This window comes from Mustela nigripes, chromosome 4 (genome assembly GCF_022355385.1).
Source record: "Mustela nigripes isolate SB6536 chromosome 4, MUSNIG.SB6536, whole genome shotgun sequence".
Lineage (NCBI taxonomy): Eukaryota > Metazoa > Chordata > Mammalia > Carnivora > Mustelidae > Mustela > Mustela nigripes.
Genome location: NC_081560.1, coordinates 46824498 through 46852167, shown reverse-complemented (window position 1 = coordinate 46852167; position 27670 = coordinate 46824498). Strand labels below are relative to the sequence as shown.

Sequence of the window (27670 nt, the reverse complement as noted above, 5' to 3'; positions counted from 1 at the left end):
GGTGAAATGAATATGCAGGTGTGACACAGAAGCACAAGCCTCAGAGCCCTCCGGGAGACACCCCACAGGAAGGAAATCAACCTTATTCCAGATGCCAAGCCTCTGACCTTGGATTTTTGCCTCTAACCTGTGTGCCTTTAGCCACCCTCACAGAAGGATGCTGCATTGCCTCTAGCCTGTGTGCCTTTAGCCACCCTCACAGGATGCTGCATTTCACTTTTTCCCCTTCCCCTCCTCCAAGCCCAAATGAAATCTCAGCATGGGGCACCTGGGTGGCTCAGTCGGTTGAGCGTCCAACTCTTGGTTTCGGCTCAGGTTGTGATCATAGGATCATGAGATCAAGACCCATTGTCAGGCTCTGTGCTCAGTGAAGTGTCTGTTTAGGAGGCTCTCTCTCCCTCTCCCTCTGCCCCTCCACCACCCCTCCATCTTGCTCTCTCTCTCTTAAAAAAAAAAAAAAAATAGTACAAAACTCTACCCTGGGGTCAGTGGCTGAGCTGTCCTGTTTCTACCATGGGGACCCTGCCAGATGTTGATTTAAGGGGGAGGAATTCACCGTTCCTGGCCCCCATCACAGTATCAAAAGGACCAAAATTGTCTCCTCTCTGAAACCTGGAGAGTGCTTTGCTTTGTCCTAACAAGAAGGAACTCTCTAGGCTAGAGATAAAAGAGAGAGAGAGAGAGAGAGTTTTGATTTTTCATTGGTGAGAACCATGGCCACTAAGTCCCTTCACCTTCAGTTGGTAGGTTTTAAAATAAAGATTAGTTTTAAACTAATTTCCTAATACCTAGAAATTCCTAGACAGCTAAGTTGTAAAATTAAGAAGAAACTACCACTGATTTTTGTGTTAATAGTTTGTATAAGGGATGTATAAGTATTTTTGTTTTTGTTTTCCCAAAACGCACAAGGCAACAGGACACTTCATTCAGCTTGTGAAATATAAACATGCAGCTATAGACTAGGAAAGAGGCTGTCAAACTTGGTGCGAAAGGTGGGTAAATGGCTACGTTGGTCTCCTTTTTCTCCCTATTTATCTGTTTTCTCTTTGAACCATGTGGGAAGTGAGAGAAATCAGAGAAATTAGGGGGTAAAGATACTCCTGCAGCAGAAGCTGACCCTAAAGTTACTCTCCTATTTTGATGTTTATTGGAATCAACTTCCGAAGAACTTCCGAGAATTCCACTTCTGTTCGGAGATGAGGCTCACTGTGCTAAAATGAGACAGACCAGTTTTTGACTTTTTAGATCTAGAACTCTGTTGGAAAGATTAGAAATTCTAATACTATATATAATACTATATAATGACCCACAATATGGGAAAGCCATAGCATCAGTGGAAAGAAATTAATCCCTTATCGTGGATGGTACAATGTACTGAACAGGACATTTTGTAAGATTAAAAATGAGACGAGAAAAGGTAGCAAGCAAAATTCCCAAACTAAGATTTAAGTTAGAAAAACTAAATCCCAACGATGTGTTTTAATAGATTAAATTCTATTTCAAAAAGCAAAAAAACCAAAAAACAAAAAACAAAAAACCCCCCAAAACAAAAAAACAAACAAACAGAAAAACAAACAAACAAACAAACAAAAACAACCCTAAATCTCCATCCCCCCACCCATTTCTTAAATGTATTTTATAAAAAGAAAAAAGACAGGAGAGGCCCACATTGACATTTCATAAGGCCATCAGATACTCACTGGATTGTCAACGTAAAGCATGGAAAGTGTGATGGTCCAAGGAAAGTCTCTGGGACGCACTAGCAAAACAGAGAAGAGGTTTGAGACTGGGTCTTCAACAAGGCACCCCACCTAGGGCACAGCTTTGCTCAGGAGCCAAACAAGCCCACCTGTCCCCATCCTATCAATGAACTTCCGGTGTCCCTCTGACATTGCTTCCTACTCTCACAGTGGGGAACAGACACTAGTACCTTTTCCTTCTCCTCTCATCTTCTTCACTTTTCCTGAACCCAGAGTGTTTCTACATCCTTTTCTAGGATGAAGTTTGGAAACAAGACCCTGTGCAACTGGCTCTGTGGAAAAACTCATCAACAATATATAATATAAACCCATCTGTCTGATCCAATCAACCCTTCTTAACATCTAATCCTTCTGAATCCTCTTCCTCCTGGCCAATACCAAAGAGAACAACTCCAAAAGAACTGGCAGACATGCCTTTTATACCTGAATCACAGGATGGGTCACCCTCCAAATTCTGACCCAGGAAAAGTAAACGTTCTCCCCCCCCCCCCCAAAAATGAGATGGAGGTAAACTGGGGTGACAGCCAGATGTGGCTCCTCCGCTCCTTCCTCTGGCCCCGCCCCCACCCACAGCATCTTGCTTCCAGGATAGCTGATCATTTATGCAACTGAACCCTACAGTGTTCAGTCTGTGTAATTAGGGATATAAATCTACCCATTGGTCTCATGCAAAAGAGCTCATCCAAAGAGTAATAGAAACCAACTGTTTTCACAAGCCCCGATTACTTGAGTCGGCAGCAGACTGCAGGAAAATAGCTTAGAACTTATCACCCAAATTTCAAGGGAGAAAGCAGCCCAGCCAGGACACTCACCCTGATGGCTCTTACTTCTTAGATAGACATCGCCAGAGAGCTATGCTTTTGTCATCTAAAACTATTATGCTCTTCCTTGTGGTTCCAAGCACACCTGAAATTTTTTCTGGAGCAGATATAAGGTTCAGGTGAAAACCTCTCCATAGGAAAACAGAGTCCAGGCAATACTTACAGGTCAGGTTGCTTGTGACAAAATAAGGCCCGTGTTCCACAAAGAGTCCAAACATGGATGAACCTCCGGGCCCTCCCTGCAGCCAGAGGGCCACTGGAGCAACCTCGGGGTCCACCTAAAGGGGTCAAAGAAGCCAGTGACCACAGAGTACTAAGCAAAAGAACACACTCAGGCAAACTTAACCAGATCCTGCATCGTTCGCTGCCTCGCCTGTATCTCCCAAAGCCTTCCCAGACCCCAGTGACTGCTCTCCCTCACAAGCAAAGTACTGCTCATCTCTTGCCTTGAGTTAGTATTTGCCGCATAATGCCAGTATCTATTTGGCTCAGTTCAGTCTTTTCCTGCTAAGAGCCAGGAAACCCACCGAATATAGAACCTTTGCCTTTGTATGCCCCTTTTATACAGCCTAGGGCATGCTTGTATTTTTTTTTTAGCTGTTTCAACTTGCATTGGACCAACATATTCCCACAGAGGCACAGCAAAGAATCCTTCCTCCTCAGTGACGGTCTACTCGTTTCACCGGGAGCCCAGAGGGCTTTTCTGACTGGATTCACTAAAAGGATATTCACAAGGACAGCAGCCATTTCCTTCAACACGAGGGACCCGAGAAGAAGTACACAGGCCTGGAGCAGTTTAGCCAATGCAAACAGCTGCAACAAAATCCCAGGCAAGGTGCAAACTGATTGAGCAGACAGGAAAGAAGTAAGAAAGAAAATGTCATTGGCAGGGTTGGGATGACAAAAATGAGCTTTTGGCAGTAGTCAATACCATCAACCTCCATGCCAGAGGTTCTTTCTTTTTTCTTATTTCTTTATATATTTATTGAGCACCTCGTATGGGTCGAACAGCATGCTGGAAGTAGCTACTTAGCAGGGCAGTGAGTGAAACAAACAAATAAAACCCCACTTGATCTCTTCCAGCTTACGTTTTCATGGGAAATATAGATCATAAGTAAAGGAACAAACCCGATGATTAAGAATTGTAGAAAAGAAATAAAGGTGATGTTAAGGGAGTGGGTGAGGGGGTGCCTGGGAGGCTCAGTGGGTGCCTTTAGCTCAGATCATAATCTCAGTCAGGGGTCCTGGGACTGAGCCCCACATCAGGCTCCTTGCTCAGTGGGGAGCCTGCTTCCCCTTCTGCCTGCTGCTCCCCCTGCTTGTGCTCTCTCTCTCTCTCTCTCTTACAAATAAATAAAATACTTTAAAAGAGAGAGAGAGAGAGGGTGAGGGCAGAAAAGAATAGTGCTTCCTTAAAACACAAGTCATCATGGAAGGACTCAGTGAGACCCTGAGCTGAATGAGACCTGAGTTCTAGGACCATCCAGCCATAAGAGGAGCCAGGGAATGACGCCACAGGCAGAGGGACACGGGAGGGGAAAATCCTCACCACAGAAGAGAGCTGGGTGTGAGAGCGGTGAAGACAGGCCAGCTGGTCCTCAGTGAGTCCTCCAGGGCCATCTGGAAGGAGCTCAAAGTGGCTACGGAGAGGCTCACAGTTGGATGTGACAGCGAGCACTCACTGGGTGTCGTGGCTCATTGGATGTTCAGTCAGCCGTGCTTAGCAAGCAAGGATCTCACTGCTTCAGCTCAGAAGGAAATGCTGCAACCCCTTGCTTAGCCAAGCCCCACAGACACTAAATGGTGCTTCATCCAAAGGTCTGAGTGGCCTAGGTGCGTCCACATGGACGATGTGAGAAGGTGTGGGCAGAGGCAGACCGACTCAAGGGGAGGCAATCTGGGACACCATCGCCAAGCACCTCGGAGAAGAGCCGAGCACAGGGTGCTAGCCGTGAGAACAGATGGGGAGAAGGATTTCTCTTCTCCAGTCACCAGAAGTCTGATATAGTCCTTGAGCAGCTTCAGAAAGGGGATAAGGGGGCCTTGCAGAAAGAGGGGTGGTGGTAAGACCAGCTGTAAGCTGGACAGGAGCCTCTCTATTGGGGGGGGGCTACCTTGGGGTCCATTCTCTAGCATCAAGGAATTAAATGAGATAACATTTGTAAAGCCCTTGGAACAATGCCTAGTGTCTGATAAAGGCTCAATAATTGTTAGCAATTATTACAGTTAAACAAACAGGTAGAAAACGTAGGAGCCCAGAGTCAGACTGGGAACTCAGATAGGAACTCTAAGAGTTAGCCTGGTATAACGGATAAGTGTGTGAGCCCTTTGCCCCAAACTGGATTCAAATCTGGGCTTTATTGTCCACCAGCTGTGTGGCTTTAAGCAAGTTGTGTAAGCTCTCTGAACCTCAGTTTCCTCATCTGTAAAACAGGGGTCAATAACAGTACTTATGAAAAAAAAATAATGGTACTTATGCCATTGGGTTGATGGAAGGACTCAAATCTACTCTTCCAAGTGTAGTGAGTGGCACAGAGAGCGTGTTCTGAACACGTTAGCTATTTCTATAATAAACACTATGAATTTATAGATGCTTTTAATGTAAACGATCTACAAATGAGAGAAGAGGAAAAAGGGGTTGTTGGGTGTTTTTTCTTGCTCCTTTGGCTGGTATCTTCCTGCTTGGTTTTTCACTAGTTAGACCCCTTGCCACAAGGGTCGCAAATGTCCATCAAGAATTCAAGAGAACTAGGGACTTGTATAATTTGAAGCAGGAAATACCATGATCATAGGCAGCTTTCTAAGGCTGCTGCGGGGGAGGGAGGGTTTGCCCTGGATTTTTAGCCACACAGATTCTGGTTCTACTTGGCCACAAAACAGGTGTGGGATCCCGGCCCTCCGGTCCTTCCGGTCCAGTTTCCTTATCCATCAAATGGCAACAAGGCCCACCTCACAGGCCTGAGGAACTGCATCATGAAAAGATACTGCAGACTCTGCTGGAATAAATAGAACCAGCTCCACCCTAACCTGCCTGACCCCCACCATGGGGCTTTGTTTGAATCAGTGATTTTTAGCTCCCCTCAGACCCTCCAACTCGCTCTTCAATACCACGCACTAGGACCACCTTCCACTTGTATCCCTGCAACAGGGGAATGTGGTAGAGGTGGAGAAGCAACAGATCTCAATGAGAGCCATTCCAGCCTCCCCAGGGACGTGAGATACAGGGAGTCCACCCAGGCCAATGGACGCCCAGCCTCCACTTCCTTCCCAATGCACACAGGAGCTTCTAGAAGCCACGGTGTGGTACATGGGAGCCAGTGGTTCTCAATCTTGGCCAGCCAGTAAAGTAAGCTTTGTAAAAAACTGCTGCCTAGGCCCAAAGCCCAGTGATTCGAAATCAACTGGCCTGGGGTGAGGCAGGCATAGATGTTTTTGAAAGCCCCCCATGTGGTTCTGAGGTGGAAGCAGGGATGAGAATCTGTGAGGGCAAAGGAAGTTTGTCTTCCCGGGTGCCCGGGGCCCTCTGGTCTCTGCCCTATCCTCCCCCCTCGCTTTTCATGTCCCTTCCTGTGACCTGGCACAATGATGGGACCTCTGGGCTCTCAGAAAAATAGTCTGACCCTGAGAGGCCACACTACAAAGTGAAGTCAAACGCATCGGTGCCAAACATCTTTATTATGCAACTTTGAAGTACCCGACACTGCATTCTTGGAATGCTTCAATAATAAGCGATCAGCACACACACCTTCAACCTCAGCTGACCTTGCTCCTCAAATGTACTTTCCTCAAGTTGGTGAATGAGCTCAACAACCCCTAAAGAAGCCCTTTTTTCAAGAAAATGCCATGCACACATCTTTCTACTTTGATACACCCACTAACCTGTGAAGGAATACTGACTGCCCTTATTTGGAATGAAATGCAAAAGTCAGATGCTGGAAAATACAGGTTTACATATTCAGTGCTAAAATCCCAAGAGTTAGTTTTACCACAGAACATAGACTTCTGTCATATGAAATGACATCCTGTTGTCATACATAAAATAATAACTACATCAGTAGTACTGGCATAAAGTTATTATGTGCTAATTCACAGGGTGATCCCTTTAGTTCTCAATTGTCAGAATGCAGCCCTCTCTTGCTCTCCACCCCCAAGTTAGGAAAGAAAAGAAGTAAATGAAGACATCCTGAACAAAACCACATTGCAAAACTTCAGCTCAAATGAAGTAAGAAACAATTGGTCTAATTCGTTTATAGATTTACAAAGGCCAGGGCTTTCGAAGTATTTATTATTTTGAAGCTATAATTCAAGAGTGTATGGAACAAGAGAAAAAGGGCATTTATTTTTGCCAAAAGTTTTAGAAATTTTCCTTAAAACTTGTCATGTTATTTTAAAAAAGCACTTATTCTTAACTAATAGTTTTTTTAAAGATTTTATTTATTTATTTGGCAGACAGAAATCACAAGTAGGCAGAGAGACAGGGAAGCAGACTCCCCGCTGAGCAGAGAGCCCCATGTGGGGCTCGATCCCAGGACCCCGGGATCATGACCTGAGCTGAACGCAGAGGCTCAACCCACTGAGCCACCTAGGCACCCCATTAACTAATAGTTTTTTAAAGGAGGTATTAAAAAAATCCCCGTTACTCCACTGCTCATGGCCCCAGAAATGATCATGGAGAGGCTTAATCTTCCAGATTTTTCTCTAACAACCCCCCAACACATACATATATAAATATTTTGTAGATGTCATATATGCCATGTGTGTAAATACCTTTTTTTTTCCTGAAAATAGGACCTGGCCATATGTAATATCCTATATTTGCTAGAGTCACTTGGCATATTACGAAAATCTTTTCATAACAGTACATATGATCATTTTATGAAACAGTGTGGCATTCTGAATTTACCACAACCTATTAACACATACAACCTACAACACTGAAAGGCACTGTTCGGAGGCTGGGGATGCGGACCAGCTCCCACTCATAGACAAGTAGGATACTCAATGGTGAAGAGCATGGATTCATGCACCAGACTGCCAAGGTTTGAATTCTAACTACCTTAATTTACAGCTGTGTGTCCTTGGGAAAGTTGCTTAACTTCTCTGCATCTCAGTGTCCTCTGTTTGAAAATAATAATGCCTGTTATATGGCTGTGGTAAAGTTTCAAAGAGTTAATATATGCACAGCACTTAGAACAGTACCTGGTACATCTATTTAAATGTTAGCTCCGATTATTTCTCTAGTGAGGTTGGAAGATGGGTAATAAGTAAGTAATTAAATAAGTGGGTAATGTGAGAGAGCAAGGGAAAGTCATTAGACCAACACTTATAGGCGGCATCTGGTGAGGGACTAACATTTGAGCTAAGACCTGAAAGATGAGTGATCCCCTACTGATAAGCATTTATACATTTAACTAAAAAGAAAACAAAATCTGTTAATGTTCTTATAGGTCCAAGCAGTGTAGTAGGACCTGAGGATGAAGAAGGGACAAAGAGGGGCACCTGGGTGGCTCAGTGGGTTAAGCCGCTGCCTTTGGCTCAGGTCACGATCTCAGGGTCCTGGGATCGAGCCCCGCATCGAGCCCCACATCGGGCTCTCTGCTCGGCAGGGGGCCTGCCTCCTCCCTCCCCCTCCCCCTCTACCTACTTGTGATGTCTGTAAAAAAAAAAAAAAAAAAAAGGGACAAAGAAATTCTAAATATAAGAGAAAGGCCACGGAGAGTCATACATAGTTAAGTGAGAAGTCTCTCTACCAACAGAAGAGTGTGGGCATACAGGTCCCACAAACCTGCACCTTTTGTTGGTGAGCAAGAAATCAGGGTTTTGCCTCAGAAGCCCTTGAAATTCTCCTGGTGACCCCTGGTGGCCAATTCATGAACTTGGACACTCTTTCCTCAGGGTCTTCCAGAATGTGAAGTCCCAAAGGAAGCAGGATATTTATTTAGTTTTTCAGAATCCCTACAGATGGAAGTTTCAAAATGTCTCACATTAGCATGTTCCAATTTTTATTCATAATGATGGTGAACATATCTAACCTATGTCTTAATCGATTCTCAGTCCAAGTAAGTCAAACTCATTCATTTGGTTTGGCGTTTTAGACATAAAAGGAGTCTTAGAAACACCCAGTTTCGGCCCCCCAGGTGGCTCAGTCATCAAGCGTCTGTCTTTGGCTCAGATCAGAACCCCAGGGTCCTGGGATTGAGCCCGTTTCTCCCTCTGCCACTTTCCCTGCTTATGTTCCCTCTCACACACTCTCTCTCTCTCTCAAATAAATAAAATCTTAAAAACAAAACAAAAACAAGAACTAAAAAACATCCAGTTTCTTCTTTCCTCCTTGCTTCTAAGTGAGCACAAAGGAATCTATGTGAACACTAATGAAAGCAAATCGTCCTGCCCTATTTCTCCCCATGCAGACATGCTCTCCATGGATGGTGTCCCATAGTGCTGGGTCCTCCTTTTCACCCTGCTCCTCATCAAACCATACCCACCTTCCATGCTGTCCTCCCAAGCCCTCCCCTGTATTTCCTGGTAGAGATAACCTTCTACTCAAGCTTTACACATATCCCTGAAAGCAGTGAGTTCCTGGAAGTGGCACTAAAGGCTTGCCAATTTTGGTACTCTGCAGTAACTTGATTGCATTTTATACAGAAGACAAACTGGAGTGACCCTAAGGCATCAGGTATCTCAGCAAGTATTAGGGCAACATTGCCTGCCAACACCCAGGGCCAGGTACATATTCTAGCCACCCCCACTCTCCCCCTGACCCACCCCATACTTTGTAAGAGAAAACAGCAACTGAACCACTAACAGACCCAAATCAATGATACTGCTTAAGATGAGAAGTGCAATTAGTAAATTAATTAAAGCTCCCTTCACACTTCTATATGCAGAGGCTGATCATTTGCTTGGTTTAAGTAATGTGTTCTGTCCTAATTGAAGTCATTAGTACCCCACGTAAATGTCTTGAAATTCCCCCAAGTAGGTTTGAATGGACTCCCATTTTGCCACACAGATCCCAGGTCAGTTGATACTTAAGCGCTACACTAATGGTTTAATCAAAGCAGGGTTTTGTTATTTATTTATTTATTATTATTATTTTTTTTTAGGGTTCTGTTATTTAAAGCAACTGGTTTTGTGACTAGAATTGTTAACTAGCTAACTAGTAACATTTAAGTTCTACACTTATATACAACCTGCTTAAGACTAATGTGTTTTTTGAGCTTTACTTACAGTGGTTGGTGCTGACTTCTTGCTAAATCTTCCTTTACTTTGATTGTTGCCCCTGCACCGTCACACGGAAAACGAACTCTCCCAAACACTTTTTCTGTTCTGAGTCCTTACATCACTACCAAGCTCACACTGACTCTCCTTGAGCTTGGAATCATCTCACCAGTCTGAGCCAACGTACACTCCACCAGCATCTTCTCTACCTTTCTCCTTCCTAACCTTTGTCCTTGGCTCCCATTCCTTCATGAGGTAGTTATGACTTCTCTATTGGTGCCTCCTGCCAGAAAGGTGGGATTTAGAATGAAGTGGGGTGTGGGATGGTTATTAGATAAAGGCAGGCCTGACTTTCCCATTCTTGATGCAAACAGAGAAGTGGCTGGAGAAGTTACTCACTCTCTTCTCCATGTGAAATTAGGCACATAAAAGTTTCTCCAGTTCGAATACTTCTATGGATGGAATGATCCATAATTTATAATTTTTAGCTGCCTTCTTCTTGTTTGGTCTCAACAACATTCTATTTTTCCAGCTCTCTGATGCCATAAGTACAATAATAGTAAAGAGAAGATAAACTGTGCAAGTCCGAAGACACATGCCTGTGACCTCCAAATCTTTGCTCTACGACTAATGGGTCTGCAGCCTTTTGGGGCAGACATATTTTAAGAGATCCGTTCAGACCACACCCCTTCTCTAAGAATGGACTTTCTGTTTCCCATTACCCATGTTTATATCACATGAAACTGCACTCTCAGCTTTTAGCTGGTTGGACTAAGAAAGAACATCTGACCCCAAGTAGGGCAGTCACATCTGCCCTGAGCAGAAGTGCTATTTGATGTCTGTTGATTGCAAGGTTCGAGGACAGGTAAAGCGAGAAACTGTAGGGTAGCCATCTTCCTCCAGATACCTGGAGAAACAAAGCATGTTGATCTGCCAAAATAGCAGAAGGAAGCAGAGATGAGCAATCCTCCGGTCTTGGACAGAATAAGGCAGAGACAGAAAGACTAGCTGCTGGGGCTCCTGATGCCTTTCCAGTTGACCCCACTTTCTGCCTTTGGTGTCTCTGGGCGGGAGAGAAGGATTTAGAATGGCTTGGCTAGGGATGCCTGGGTGTCTCAGTTGGTTAAGCATCTAACTCTTGATTTCAACTCAAGTCATGATCTCAGGGTCATGAGATCAAGCCCATGCCCTGCATGGAGCTTGCTTAAGATTCTCTCTCTCCCTCTCCTCGGCCCCCACTCCCTACCACAAACACATAGTCACTCTAATTAATTAATTAATTAATTAATTAAAATAAAGAATGGGTTGGCTCTATTAATTGAGATCCAATCAAAAGACAGAAGCCACATAGTAATTTTAATTTTTAAATTTTCCCATCTTTAAATTAGTTTTTTGTTTGTTTGTTTGTTTGTTTGTTTTACATGATATCTTTGACCTTTAATTGTGTTACAAGTTCCAGTATGGGTCCTGGTCCCCATCCACCATGGGCATCCCATCCACTCACTGCTGGGCAAAAGTGGGGATGTAATGCCAGAGGCGGTTTAGGGAACTTAGGGAACCAGCTCCCTGGAAAGTATAGGATGTACTGGGATATATGGCATCCATGTTGAGGGAGCTGCAGCCGGGTGGTCACTGGGACAGAACCAGGACTATAAGCTTGCTGAGGGTCTTCATGGTCTAGGAGCCCAGCCAGAGCAGGGCACTCGTGGATGTCCCTCCACACACACTGCTGATAGACGGAACAGCAGGGCCAAGAGAAAGCACAAGGCAGGACAAGGGAACAGGAAGAGAAGCCAACGTCCTCCTGCAGTGTCCCTCCAGCACCCTCTACTGACAAAGCTTAATATCATGCTTGCTATGCAGAAAAAATATCTGTAGCTGTTACCTTGGAGCAAGTAAAAGGATAGAATTTGGAGCTAGTTCCAGTGGTCAGAAGATATCACAGCCACAGCCCAGAAGTACATAGAAGAGGCTCTAGTAGTTATTTAATTCTATACAGCATGTGCCTTAAAATAACAGGAATCAATCCTTCTCCCATGCTTTCGGTGGGTCAGGAATTTGGGGATGTCTGGCTGGATGGTTCTGGCTCAGAGTGTCTCATGAAATTACAGTTAAGGTATCAGCCAGGACTGTAGTCCTCTGACTGGGATGGATGAACATCGTCCAACGTTGGTGCTGTCTGGTGGGAGAGGACTTTCTCTCCCTAGGGATATGCCCACACGGTTGTGTCAGTGTCTTCCCAATGGCCTCTGGCTTCCCCCGGCGTGAGTGATCCAAGAGACCAAGGCAGAAGTACCCTGCCCTTGAGAGTAGCCTTGGAAGTCACCCACCATCGCTTCTTCTATAGTGCATTGCTCACTCGGGCCAGCCTTGATTCAATATGGCAGAAGCCTGTCTAGAAACCAAGGTCACTCTTGGAGTCTGCCTACCTCACCCTGTCCCAGCCTTGCTGACTCCTCAATATGATATTGATCTTCCTCAGTCACCAGATGCTCAAATTCCAGGAATCCTAGCCACTCTCTTGGCCTGAGGAGCAAGATGGGGCCCTTAGCAGAGGGGCATAGGCCTAACTCTCAAGGTCTCTGGTTTGGGTTCCGTAATATTTGAGGCAGACTATCCAACAAATCATCTATATTCCCATATCTACGAGACAAATTCAAATACAGGGTATCTTTCTCCAGAGGGAAGAATTCTAATTGTAAAAAGAATAATCTCTACACCTTTCTATCTTCTTAAATTTGGAAAACCCCAGTGTCACTCTGTAATTTTTTTACCCAGTAGCAATGAATCCACACGCTTTGCCGGCATTCGGCGACTTCTGATTTGGAATGGCCTCCTGGTCTCTGCCTCTTTAATCTCCTACATCGTGACCGGTTTAGTTCTGCTCAGTATTTGTATTAATAACAGGAAAACTAATAATGATAAACACGATGATAATGAGATAATAGCAATAGAAGTTCTACTTACTACGTGTCAGGTGCCAATCTGAGGCTTTCCCACATTCTCTCATTTGTCTCAAAACTTTTGTCAAGACGGTATCCGAGCCTCACATTTGGCACACGGAAGCCAAGGATTTAGACAAACTTGACTAACTCAAGAGCTATAATGCTAATGATGCAATCTAGCACCATGAGAAAACCATGGCCAGTTTTCTCAGGATCAACGTACAGTGATCAAGAACAAAGCTTTCTCCATCGGAGGCCTAGTTTTAAATCCAGGTTCTGCCAATTTCTAGTTGGGCCGTTGGGGGCTAATTATTTAATCTCTATAGTCCTCTTCATCTATTAAACAAGGATAATAATTCCTTCTTCATGTGGTTATTGTAAGGATTAAATAAGAAAATGCACAGTGCTTAGCACATAGTCAATGTTCAATTAACAACAGTCATTAAAATTGTGACATTTTTATTGGCTTCATTATACTTCTTATCCCATGAAATAAAATGCCTGTTATTTCTCTTGCATATTGTGTCCCCACTGCACACCAATTTCCAGCTCTAGTATCCATCACCCTCCGATCTGTACACAATAACAGGGGAGTCTTGCAGAAATAACAGGAAGACAAAACTAATTTGAGAAACAGCATCCCCCCCACCCCCGCCGAAATATTCAGAGGATATGACAAGGTGGCATCCTTCCTGGATCTCTTATTTTCTCTACCTTCAATTTTTGTAAAGGGCCATTTCTCTCCTGATGATAATCTCAGCTGCTTCCCCGTGGCAGGAAATGAACTAATCTTTCTGCCAAATAAAAGGAACTCTTCCCCCGTCTGGGTGATCTGATCACCGCTTTTCCTTCTCATTTGCTTTCTCTACTTCCCCTCAAATGGCCTGTTTCATTATTTACAGCCCTGGGCTTGGCAAGAATGGTTGCTCTGGGGCCCTGGATGCCAGTGCTGCTTGGGGGCTCCCTGGGTAAGGAGGGCTCAGAACCGTCTATCCTGGCTGCCCCATGCTGACAGTTGTCAGGGTACCATCTTTTCAGCCTGCCTGTTTCTCCCCTGAAGCTGAGCCTGCCACTTCCAATAGAACACACTGTCCTCGAGCATCTTCTTTCCTGATGCTACAGCCTCGAGTTTATGTCTTCTGGGATCATCTTAGAGCAGGTTTCGGGCTATAGTCCTGGGCCCCAAAGAGCATCACGTGGCCAGGGGATGCAGAGGTAGGTCTTCAGTTAATTAAGCAGAGGCGGGGCAGGGGAAAACCCCAGCAGCCCTGTCACTGTTTAATGCAGTGAGAGCTCGGATGTCAGTCTGGCAACCAGAAGAGGGCACAGAATCTAAGCCCATTTCCCTGACTGGCTTTCCAATCCTGCTGCACCACCCACGTTCTAGAGGAAACCATACCCCTGCTCAGAGGCAAGAGAAGAAATGATTTGAGTCTTTGTTTTGTTTTCATTCGACCACTTCCCTCACCATTAATTCCTGTTTTCACAAATCTGGGTTATTACTATTGGAGTTTCAACATGCAGAAGACAATGGGGAACTTCTTGGTATCAGAAACAGCCACTGAAGCAGAAGAGAAAGTAGGAAATGGGATTTCTCGGGGTTCAGGGAGTCAGAGAGCTCAGGGGAGACGGAGCCCCAGCAGGCCTTAGAGGAACATCGAGCAGGATGGAGAAAGCTGACCCCATAGGCCACATTAGTCCCATGTTCCAGTCCTCGCTCAGATGGGTGCATGGGACAATACACCACCCCCTTGTGTACCAGTTTAGCTGAAGGAGATGTTTTTCTCGGGATAAAGGGGTGTGGATCACTTTGGGTCCAGGAGCACTAAAAACAGGACAGTGGCCTGTAGGCTGGAACCAGGGCTTCTCAGGTATAGTCCACCCGGTAATTCTATAACTTGCTGGCCTCTCCCACTTTACAAGTCAGAGTCTCTGGAGGGAATTTGGAGATAATTCTTATACACAATAAACTGTGAGACTCACTGAGAGAGAATATATCAAGAATCACAAATCTAGACAAATTCTTCAAGTATCCATTTGGCACAGAATCAGGGCCCTCCTTCCAAAGGGGTCCACGTCCAAATCCCCAGATTCTGTGAATAGGTTAAGCCACATGGTGACTGGGAATTAAGGTAGCTGACAGGATTTGGGGTCACTAGTCAACTGACCTTATGATATGGAGATTACCCTGGGTTATCCAGTAGACCCAATGCTATCACGAGGGTCCTTAGATGTAAAAGAGGGCAGCAGAGGACAAGAGCCAGAGAAGGTCACATGAACGTGCCATCGGCCAGGGTGACGCCATGTGAGGAGTGAGCCTGCTTGCCAGTGCAGGCTGTGAAGATGGAGGAAGGAGCCACAAGGCGAGGAGTGTGAGCAGCCTCTAGATAATGCAAAAGGCAAGGAAACAGATCTTCCCTGAGAGCCTCCAGCAGGACCATAGATCTGCCAACACCTTAATTTGAGCTCAGTGAGGCCTATGTCAGACTTTTGACCTGCAGAACCATGAAATAAAAGTTTGCAACGTTTAAACCACCAAGTTTGTGGTAATCTGGACAGCCGCAATAGAGAACTAATACAAAGGGGTTCGTGACAAATGCCTGTATTCAATGATATGATATTAAAAGGTGTAACATCAAAAATGCACATGCATAGTGTGGTTTATGAAAGGCATAAAGTTAAGAGATTCCAAGAACACACACACGAACAATTTCTACCTGTTAGAATGTGCTCATATTGCTAGGCTTCCTTTATATTGATTCTGTTTAAGACAGTTGTCTTGGATATTTGTATGTTTCCATCACTGCTTCTGAAGATCTGTTCTCTCCTCTGCTCTGTGCCCTGGTAGACCGAGCTCCAAGAACTGGACTCTCACCCCCTCTGGTTTCCAGTTGGGTTCCACTAGTGGGAGGCAGGAGCAGGAGTCTGGAGGGCACTTGGGTCCCAACATGGTACCCATACAACCTTGAGTGTGAGTTTTCTCCTTTAACTCTGTGCTCTACGCACCCACACTGGGTGACAGCCTGAAGATTACTATGAGGCCAACCAAAAAGCATCTGGAATTCTTCACCAGTTCTTATGTGCCTCCTCCCATCCACAACTACACGGCCCACTTCAGCAAAGGCCATGGTTAAGAAAGCAATACCGTACCAATAAAAGCAATTTAATTTGCTTTAAACTAGAGTAAACAATTTTATATATGCAATGCTGCTCTATGCAAATCAGATGCAAATATAAATACTACCCTCCCTAGGGATAGCTTTTTCTTTGTTTCCTCTGGTTTCTAACCCAAATCCAATTTGGAAAATAAAAATAGAAAATGATCCTGTGGTGCGATAATTTATTTAAGCATCTTAGCAACTCTACCAATATTCACAAGCCCCTCCCTACCAAACAGTACCCATTAGCCTAAAGTGATTTGTTCGTGCTGAAGAGTTGTGTTTCATCACCAAGCACTAAGCAAGACTGGTGAAGTATAAGAACATACCCAGCTGTGTATGTATATGAGCCTGAGAAAGTGAGTCATCTGTGTTCTAGAGTTCCATCCTAGATCAGCAGTCCTCCCCACCTGTCCCCACAAAGTCTACCAGAATATATTCAGTTCTCTCTCTTCTGTGTTCCCACAGAACACTACTCAGTGGGTACTGGATGCATGAAGGGGAGAGTACAAAAATAAGAACTGGTACTACAAAGTCCGTGGACAGCGGAGCCATGGAAATCTACCATCAATTAACTTAGATGGGCATTACCTGGGCATTTTGGGAATCTCCCCATTCCTTATCATCCATTGGCTCCCAACCGCCCATTCTCGCCCAAGGTATTTTTAGAACAAAATGACAGCAGAATGATTTAAGAAGACCACGGCAGGAAGAAGGTGGTAATGTGACTGTTCTACACAAGGCTGCAAGGAATTTAAAAGTTGGACCTTCCCTGCAAACATTTGTTTCCTGCACATAAACAGGAACACCACACAGAGTCACTGGCACTTATTTTTAGAAAAAAATCTAAAAGATGCAAAAAAATATTTTTTTTTAAAGTACATTGTTTGTAGGCTAACTTGTCTGCCCTGGGGCAGCAACCCCAGCCCCTGAGGGTTAGTGTCCTATGAGGGCGCTCTTGCCCGCCTACCTGGGCCGGGAAGAACCAGAAGAAAAGGTTGCTGTTGTAGGTCTTATTCACGGTGAGGTAGCCAGCATAACTCTTCACATTCAAACCTGGGAAAGGAGCGACCAAACTCTTTCTTTTTCCTAGTGGAAGAACAAATTTACCCAAGGATTAGAGAAATGATACAACGTTAGCCAGCTCCATCTCAGCCCGTCTTCTCCCTCCCAGGGGCCAGGACTGCGATGGAGTGAAAAGAAAGGCTACCAGGGGACTGGCACAAAGCTGCTTACTGTAGCAAATTCCAGCCCGCCCTGGTCCATTCCATATATTTGATATTCACAACCTAGCCAAGGACAACTGACATTTTTAAACTTTTTTTTTTTGGTCCCCAAATATAGTTTATGAGCTATAATAAGATATATATCTATATTTTTTAAGCTCCACTCTAAAAAATTAATCATGGTATTCACATTTGAACCACTGGGAAGGCCAGGGCAGAAGTCACCCAATCCCAAAACATGAGGCAGTTGAAAGAGAAACAACACAGCTATATAGCTCAGCCTCCGGAAGGCCTATATTCTCCACACTCTCCTTATCATGAAAGCAAAAGGCCTGCCACTTCCATTAAGGGAAATGGGCTGACGCATGTGGGCAGTGGGTAAGGCTGGGGAAGGTAGGGTGGGGCAGCCAGTGAGACTAAGGCTGACCTCGTGGCTACTCAGAGGAAGCCAAATAGTACAACAGGATGGTTGTAGAGGGTAGAGGTTGTGGCTTTTTTATGGCACCAAAGGGACAAAAGACAGGGAGGGGGAAAGAGGGACTGCTCAGATAGCTTGAGGACACCCAGAAGTATATAAAACACTTTAGGAGCAAAGGAGCAAACACTTTTTTTTTAAAGATTTTATTTATTTGTTGGAGAGAGAGAGGGAAGCAGACTCCTTGCTGAGCACAGAGCCCTACAGATCCAGGGCTCAATCTCAGGACCCTGAGATCAGGACCTGAGCCCAAACCAAGAGTCAGATGCTCAACTTCCTGAGCCACCCAGGTGCCCATAGGAGAGCTAACACTTTAAAGGCAACAGTACTGAGGGCTTTATGTTATGCAATAGGTGTAATTATTGTTCCCCACTTTATAGATGTGCTAAAGCTCAGAGAGGGTAAGTACCTTGCCGGAGATCACAGCTCGTAAAGGAGCGCTGGGAGGCAAGCAAACCTAGCAGTTAGGCTTCAGAGTCTGCTCCTTCTCTCACCCTGCTATGCTGCTGCTTGACCACAGAGTTAGTCCGAAAGTATGGGTGGCAGGGGAGCAGAAACAGGAACAGGGATCAGGAACAGAATGGAGAAGAAACAAGAAGGAGATGGTAGCGTGTAGGGGGAACTGAAAGAGGGGTCTGGGTGAAGAGAGTTTCCTTAGTGGTGACAAAGCAAGTGTCCCCAGTAAAAAGTACTGATTCAAGAAAAGCTATTTATATCTGACACATATTAAGGTTGGCAGAGAGGAAAACGTCAGGAAGCTTGGTCCTGATTCATCCATGACACCAACTAAGCTGTGAAATGCACCTGCTCATCAGGAACAAGGAGCACCTGGGAGCAGAGGAGATGGTAGGACAAAGGCAGGGTCTCAACGGCAGTTTCCAGACGGTCCTGCTAAGCTAGGAGAACAGGAAGAACAGCGTTTCTCAATCGGGCAGACCTAGGTCTGTAATTTTGACCAGGCTCCCTGACAAGTTGCTTGATCTCTCCAAGTCTCTCATTCCTCTTGTGCAAAGTGTGGATACTGATTTCCTCCCCCACCCTGGGCTCTCCACAAGGATCAAATGAAGAAAGCTGCACATAAAATGAAGGTTCAGGGGGCGCCTGGGTGGCTCAGTGGGTTGAGCCTCTGCCTTCGGCTCGGGTCGTGATCCCAGAGTCCTGGGATCGAGCCCCGCATAGGGCTCTCTGCTCGGCGGGGAGCCTGCTTCCCTCTCTCTCTCTGCCTGCCTCTCTGCCTACTTCTGATCTCTCTCTCTGTCAAATAAATAAATAAATAAAATATTAAAAAAAAAAAAAAAAAAAGAAGGCTCAGGAGGCTCTTGGGTGGCTCAGTTGGTTAAGCGACTGCCTTCGGCTCAGGTCGTGATCCCGGAGTTCTGGGATGGAGTTCCACGTCAGGCTCCCAGCTCCATGGGGAGTCTGCTTCTTTCTCTGACCTCCCCTCTCATGCTCTCTCACTCTGTTTCTCTCTCAAATAAATAAATAAATAAATAAATTTTTTTTAAATGCGGGCACAGGCGAGGGAAGAGAATATCATCACTAGCCCATGGGCCACCGCACCTGCAGTGAAGGTGCTTTTTCTCCTAACTGCTTTTTTCTGGCTTAGTCCGGTTTCCCTAGGGAAGACTGCATAACTCCATCCAGCTTCTCTAGCTCTTCCCAAACAGACTTAGTTTTCTCTGCCAGAAAAAAGCAAAGACAAAAGAAAGGGAGAGGAGCATTTGAAGAAAAGGAAAAGGGGAATGTTTGGGGAACATGGTATGTGCCTGCCTTCCTCCCAGGCTACAGCCCTCCCCACAGCAGACTTGCTTCCCTCCGCCCTTCCTTGCTTCCGCTCTCCATTAGACCGAAGAAGGATCACCCTCCAGCGCTGGGCAGACTTTCAAAACTTCTTTTCTTTTCTTTTTTTTTTCCGTTTCTTTTCTTTCTTTCTTTCTTTCTTTTTTTTTTTTTTTTGCCATTTAAAAATTGAGATATAATGGATGTGTAACATTATAGTAGTTTCAGATGTACAACCTAACCATTCGATATTTGTATATATTGTGAAGAGGTCACCACAATGTCTAGTAAACACCCCTCCCCATACACAGTTACATTTTTTTTTTCTTATAATGAGAACTGTATTTAAGATCTATTCTCTTAGCAGCTTTCCAATATGCAATATGGTATTGTTAACTATGTCTACTAATCACTATTACTAACTACTACTAACTACTAACTAATATGTCACTACGCTGTATATTATCATATCTCCAGGACTTAATTTCTTTTCTAACTGGAATTTTGTACCTAAAACACTTTTGACATATTGTCCCCCAAACTATGAATATTCTCCAATCAGAGAACCTCAAAAAGGAGGAGAGAGAATTGGAGATGGAGGGGCTGAGAATAAGTTGAGATGTGAATCACAGAGAGGTAAGTGAGTGGGAGAGGATTCGAGAAAGAAGACAAAGAAAAATGAGGAAGGTCAAAGTAGAATGAGAAAAAGGAAATATGTAATAGAAAGTAGCTGAAGGGAATGGAAGATGGGAGAGAGATGATTGAATCAATCTATCTCTCTGTGGCCAGCCGAGCACAAGGTCCACTGCCTGCTCTGAAAATGACTCTAGTGCTCCCCCGGCCGTCCTTGACTGAGGCTTCCAAAGATGTTTGTCTGCTCCCTTTTACTTACTCAGGTGCATTTCCTGCTTTCCTTCTAGATCAGGGAGTACTGGAAAGCAAGGAAATTGCCTTGTTTATCTTTGTATCCACAGGGAGGCTGACTTAAGAACTTAAAGACATTCAATACACACTTTTTAATGAATTTAGTGAACGGATGAATGAATTGATAAACAAAAGCCTGGCAAACTGACAACACAGTAAGATGAACATATTTCTACAAAAATCTGCTAAGGAAGGGAGCCTTATGACAATCTTAAGAATTTAGAAGAAGGTTTCCCTGGCCCACAAAAATGTGTTTCACCCCATTTCAATTTTTAAATTTCCTTTAACAAAATCATGGTAAAATAATTGAACGATCTTTCAACTAAAATGATATTTCATATTTTCAAATGTTCGGTTTATCCTTCCAAAGTCTACTGATGAAACATGGAAAATAAACTCCCAAGATTTTAGGAGTTTCTTATTTCCTGCAACCATGACTCACAATACAAATGTTCAAAACAGTTAAAAAAAGGAAAAGGTTTTCTTTGAAGTGATTTCACTTCCTCTGTATTATTTACTGCAGTTACCAATGTTTGTGACATTAACACTTTGAAAAAGTTTGGAGTGTGACCAAAGAAGGACTTGAACTAGCCAATCAGGATGTACCTCACATTTACAAAGACTCCAGTACAAGACAAGGCACTGCCAGACTGTAAGTAATAATAAAGACCTAATAAAAAAAATAGTCTTTAAAGTTTGTGAGAGGGCAGTATCTGTAAAGATTTTAAAATTTGCCTCCTTTATTCATTTTGTTTTAAGGGTTTCCTCTAGCTGCAGAGAAAGTAAACATGCAATTACAATTACACAAAACTAAACCAGCTAATTGGGAGATTTAAAAAGCAAAAATTTCCCTTGTCTTTTTGTGAATTACTATCTATCTCAAGAATGCTCCATTGTGATACTAAGACTCACGTTCCTAAGGTTTTGACGGACTCAATAAACAAAAGGGATTTGGGGGAATGAGGGGACCATCTGTCCAGAGTTTCCTGAACTTTCAGTAAAGCGGATGAATAAAATTATCTTTAATTATGTTATCAGGACTGCATTTGAATACCCAGATGTACCAGATTTTGGATTAGCTACTTAAAATTCCATTCAAAAATTTTGACTGTGTAACAGAACTTTAGAAAGTGACATTATATCAGATTTACTATTTTAGATGTTGTTGCTCATCCGATGGTGAGCCAACAGACTTGGCACAGAAGGACAGAGGATGAAAACTACCCCCACCCACCAGGAGCTTTCTCCTGTACTGCTCGTGACCACAATGGTGAAATGCTTCTAGGCAACAAATACAGGAATGGGAGGGATGTGGATGGTTTCTCAGATGGGCTTCCCCATATGCTTTTGACTTGGTTCTTCCAGATGTGATACAGACACACCACCACAGTCACTTTCACCAAATGTCTCAGTTGGAACTGCTTTCCTTAGTACATGCACGTCCTTCTATATCTGCCCAAATCTCACTTAGCAGCTTCAAGTCTGGATCTAGTCACACAGAGACTTATACCTCGGGTTCTGGAGTCAGCAGAGATAGCTTTTAATACTATCTCTGTCACTTACTATCTTTAAACAACCTTGACCAAGATACTTAATTTTCTGGGCCTCAGTTTTCTCACCTGTAAAATGGGAACAATACTTTAACTTCTTCACTAGGGTTGCTCTGAGGATTAAATAAACTAAGGTGTGAGTAACACCCATATTTGGCACATATTCGGGTATAAAACTTGAACTGTACAAATATTTATCTAGTGCCTATTACATATAGAACCTGTGCTGGCGGGGGGCGGTGTGCCTGAGTGGCTCAGTCAGTTAAGGATCTGCCATTAGCTCAGGTCATGATCCCAGAGTCCTGGGATCGAGCCCCATGTTGGGCTCCCTGTTCAGTGGAGACACTGCTTTTCCCTCTGCATGCTGCCCCCCCGCTTGTGCTCTCTCTTTCTCTTTCTGTCAAATGGATGGATAAAATCCTTAAAAGAAAAGAAAAGAAACTATGCTAGGTCCTGGGCATATAGTTATTAAATATTAGTCATTTGTTATTTTGACTACTACACTATTACTGTTTTCTGCACTAACCAACCAATAGGATAGCCTTCTTCTCAAAATTTCCATTATGCCTACCCCGAATGTAATAATTTAGTGGTTTAGTACTCACTGTTTTATTCCTTAATTGTTTCGTGTGTGCATCTGGTTACATCAGAAAAGCACAAGTGTCTTGGGGTACCTGGGTGGCTCAATGGGTTAAGTGTCTGCCTTCAGCTCACGTCATGATCCCGGGGTCCTGAGATCGAGTCCTGCACCAGGCTCCCTGCTCAGCTCTCTCTCCCCCTGCCTTCTCCACCCACCGTGTGCTCTTTTTCTCTCTTAAATAAGTAAAATCTTTAAAAAAAAGAAGAAGGAGAACACAAGAGTCTTAAATAAAGGAAAATAAATTGTAGCAGGCATATCACAGAGAAGAAGTCAGAAAATCTGAGTCCTAAACACATCTCTGGTACTCTTATCTGCATTTCCTTGGTCAGTTCATGTAAGGTATTAAAATCTCAAATTCCTCATCTGTGGATTGGTAGGGTGGGTTATGAGTATTCAGCTCTTATTTAGCTCTAACCTAAATTATTTCCTTTGATTTCCTGTTAATGAACAAAATCTAAGTCATCACTCTCCACTTATTAAAGAATCCAACATGAATGCATGTGATTCATTTTGGTGGATTTGGATATTTATTCGCCTCTTCATATTTGTTTTGTGATATGAGCCTGAACTATTTTCTACATCAAGTAAAAATGAGTCTTTTTTTTAAAAAAGAACTAACTACATTCTCTGACTACATCATCAAATATACACTGATGTACACTGACCACATTATCAAAGTTTTTCACCTTTTCTTAGAAAAAAGATAATGAGACATGGAGTCAGTATGTATGTCAGAAAAAGACATGTCACCAGGACTCAAATGCAACCTTTAAGATACAAGAATGTGTTGGTTTTAAAGGAAACAAAACAAAACAAAGCAAAACAAAAATGATGATATCCTATTAGCTATGAGAAAATTTCAAATGAAGAGAAGCTGCCTTACTTTAAAACTTCTTAACAGAGTCCACATGCTTATTTTGGTCTTTAAAATGGTTATTTCCCTAAAATATCCAGTATTGCTTCCACAAATTCTCCTGCTATCAATCAACCTACCAGCCTCACAGCCATTAATTCAGTTTTCCCTTTTGTGATGAGAGAGAAACTTCAGTCTTTCAAACCAAACCCCTCCATCTATGGGCCAGCCGCCATATTGCTCATCTACTTAAAGAAAGTACTCCTGGGGCACCTGCGTTGCTCAGTCAGTTAAGCATCTGACTCTTGATTTCAGGTCAGGTCATGCATGATCTCAGGGTTGTGGGATTGACCCGTGTAAGGCTCTGCCCCTGTAGACCCGTGTAGAGTCTGCTTGTCCCCCTCCCTCTGCTCCTCCACCTGCTCTCACTTTCTCTAATAAGTAAATAAATACAATCTTAAAAAAAAAAAAAAGTAATTACTCCTGAAATAGTTGCCCCATCCTCTCCTGGATCATTTCTATCAGCAAACACATGGTCTCTTACTCTCTTAAAGACCCTTCCTGATCCCATAGCACCCTCCAGCTACCACCCCATTTCTCTGATTCCTTATACAAATAGCACCTCAGGCTAGCTGCCTAAATACTATTTTATAGTTCAGGAGCCTACTGATGTCCAGAAAGATTAAGTACTTTATCTACACAGTGATTTACTTAAATATAAAGAAGCATTAAGAGCTTAAAATACCATAAATTTCAGTCTCTGATGATACCAAATAACACCTCTTTCCTATTAATAGTAACAGAAAAACCCACAATGTCTAAATAAAAACCACTTGCAAACACTAATATTTAGGAAAAAATTTACAGGTTACAAAGAGCCTTCATGTGCATTTTCTCCTCTGATTCTTAATATCCCTGCAACGTGACTAAGTGATTATTTGTCCATCTAGTTAAGTAAGAAACCGAGGCCTAGGAGGTTTGGGGAATTGCCAGGCCAAGGGGCCCAACATGATGCCTGTGGTCATAGAGAGGAGTGAGGTTGTTTGGGTGTGAATCCTGAATCTACCAGCTGGTGTCCAGCTGACTCTGGCAAGTAGCAGATTCTCTTCCTGCTTTAGTGTTTTTGTGTGTCAAATGGGTACAGCTCCCCCCTGGGCTGTGGAGATGCTTACATGAGTTTATGTAGAATCCTTTGAACCAGTAACTGACATATATCAAGTTCTAAGGTTAATATTCACTTCATTAGGGGTGCCTGGGTGGCTCAGTGGGTTAAGCCTCTGCCTTCAGCTCCAGTCATGATCTCAGGGTCCTGGGATCAAGCCCCACATGGGGCTCTCTACCCAGCAGGGAGCCTGCTTCCCTCTCTCCCTCTGCCTGCCTCTCTGCCTACTTGTGATCTCTCTCTGTCAAATAAATAAATAAAATCTTTAAAAAAAAATAGTCACTTCATTAAGTGTCCAGCTGTGGACGGACACTATGCTAATTTTTTTTTATAAATAGAACTGTTGGGCCTCCATCACTAGATAATCTGTCCCTGAAAAACTCTCATTTTAGCTAAAAATTCTGATAACATAGGACATCAAACAATAATATTTGAAATAAAACAACTGAGTATAAACCCCAGAAGGTATTTTGAATCCTGTAAGATGACTGCTTTAAAAAAAATAAAAAACCTGTTGAAAATTTACCAGTGTTTTTCTGATTTTATGAAACTTACCTTCTTCGAGTTTTCCAGCTTCAATGTAGGAAGTAAGAAATAATGGCTTTCCTACGTCTCCCTTACGTGGTACGGAAACCCGAGCTTTTTTGTATATGGAGTGAAAGAGTCCATTACCACCAGGGCTGAACATGAACATGGTCACCAAAACAGTCACCTTCCACATGGCACCAACCATTCCCTCTAGTCCTAGGAGAAAAACGACAAATGATTCTGAAGAGTAAATATTGACCCAGGCTTTTTACATATAAGACCTTCATTTATTTCATTCAAAAAATAGGTATATTGAAAAAAAGAAAAGTATATTGGATGTGTTAAGCACCTTGGATACAACCTGAATAAAACAGACCCAATCCTTGCTTACCCCAAAGTGGGCAGTCTAAGAGAGAAGGAGGCACTATCCAGGTTTATATTTGTATTTCTAAATATAGAAAGACAATTTCTATTTCTAAAACCGTGGTCTGAAAAGTGATAAACTTTTGAATTTTTAAAATATTTTTTAAAATTCAATGCAGGATTAGCTAAAACTTCAAGACAACAGGACTCTGTAACTGATCACCAGATGAGTGGTAGAGACAGTTACTTACCACAGGAAGGGAGAGGATTGGGAAGACTGAGAGAACCCAGGAAGGCCTTACCAAGGTTGCAGAGGGCGCAAAAGGCGGGTGGAGCCCAAATGGGCAGGAGAGATGGGGAAGGCATCACTGATGGGTGGAACAGCTTGAGCAAAAGGGAGATATGAGTTGTCCATGGCAGAGAAATTTTAAAAATTTAAAACAAACAAAACAGATTTCCAATTACCTCTTCTCTCTCTACAAATCATAAACTTTGCATCCGAGAACAAAAAAAGAAAGAAGGAAGAAGGAGGTCCTAGGACTATCTTTAGGTCCCTGTCCCTATAGCTACCCGATAAGTAAACTCAAGAGCTATGCCTCAAACTTTATGAACACAGCTTTTTAAGGGTCTTCGAATCTAATGTTTGTCTAGAGTATTCATCTCAGCTGATAATAATAATGGCTTAAAATTATATGATTTCCCTAAACTTGTACAGAAACATATAATTTGAATTTACAATGGGCTTTCCCAAGTGTTTCCAGCTGATCTGAATATCTTAATAACCCGACCAGGAAATCAAAAGTGATTATCACCAATTTTAGATAAGGAAAATTTGACTCCAAGGAATGCCTCATCCTAGGACATGCAGAACCCAGTCAAGGCCAAGGTCAGGTTAAGTTGAGTCAGGTGAACAGGCAGGGCTGGACTGCAACTTTTTCTAAAATTTTGATGTTTTGTTTATCATGGATTTTTTTCTTGCATTAATTTTGATCCCCCCCACCAAATATTGCATTAAAATACTATGTATCATGATTATTGAGTTTTTTGGCATGCTCTTAAATTTTACCCTGGGCAAAGGCCACACCTGATTCACTTAATCCTTAATGCTAAGAATTATGATCCTACATCAGTACTATTATTACTCTGCCTTACTACTATTTAAGCATGATCCAAATTCTTAGCTCTAAAGTCTTAAGTAAAGTACACGAAACAAATAAATACTTTACTCACTCAGGTTTCTGGATGTAAAAAGAAGTATATAATTATGTGAACATAATGCCTGCTTTGGACTGTTAAAATGGTGCTTTAAAATACCATGCCATTAAAACATCTTAAAAACACAAAATATATAAAAATCTATTACTGCGTGTTTATCACAACCCAAACTGGCATAACATGAAGATACTGGTTGTAACAAATTTTAGACACATTTCCCCAGTAAGATAGACATTTACCCTTATAATTTGATCAAATATACAATGCTTGTCAAATCTTTCATGATTGACTTAATAGAATTCCCCATACTTCATGTAAACAAGCCCAACCAAATACAATCCGTAGCTAAAAAATGGTTTTGCCTATAATAAGGAACAAAATGAATTTAAAACCTGAAATTAGTCCCAAGAATCCCAAGAGTAGTGACCACTATGGAGCTGATAAAACATTTTTTTAAATTATGTGAACTTGTTACACTGATGTTTTAATAACATAACTACTTTCAAGGAATACTTAAAATCAACAATCTTACTCTCTAACTGGTTCAGGGAAAAAAAAAATCTGTGGAAGCAAAAAAAATAGGGGAAGAAGCTCTTCCAGTAAGAGTTTTTTTTTTTTTTTTTTTTTTTTCCCCCTGGAGGCAAGAAACTAATCAGGCCATCTAATTTCTCCATCTTCCTGTTGCAAACCTCCAGCTCCCTTTAATGGAAGTCATTAATATTTAAATAACCAGGGCAGTAACAACACTTCCCTTGTAAGCAGATGTTGACTCAAAGATGTTAAAGGAGGAAAGAGGTAAAACTCATCTTGTTTTAATTGACATACATCTAATACATAAAAGTAAGAGTTGGGTCAATTTAGTAGATCTCATTAACATTTAATCAAATAACTATTAGAGTCATGGTTTCTCATGCCAGTGAATTAAAGCAACAACATACTTCATTTCATAATTCTCATTTAACCATCAGAATTCCTGAACTGTGCCGGGCTGTCATCTTTCTTCATGAAAATGAGAGCTATTATCATGAATGGAGAAGTATTGTTTCTTTTTTT

General features: G+C 42.8%; 1 protein-coding gene across 2 annotated transcripts in view; it reads right to left on the bottom strand.

Annotated features, from left to right (window-relative positions):
* Positions 1–27670, bottom strand: part of CPVL (carboxypeptidase vitellogenic like) — a 129434-nt gene that overhangs the window by 79241 nt on the left and 22523 nt on the right. For both annotated transcript variants that reach the window (XM_059396660.1, XM_059396661.1), the window contains exons 2-5: positions 25067–25255; positions 16873–16991; positions 2745–2859; positions 1701–1759 (exon numbers count right to left, since the gene is read on the bottom strand). In XM_059396660.1, coding sequence (XP_059252643.1) covers positions 1701–1759; positions 2745–2859; positions 16873–16991; positions 25067–25244 — 471 coding nt within the window. In that variant the 5' untranslated portion in view covers positions 25245–25255. The remainder of the gene's footprint in view (positions 1–1700; positions 1760–2744; positions 2860–16872; positions 16992–25066; positions 25256–27670) is intronic.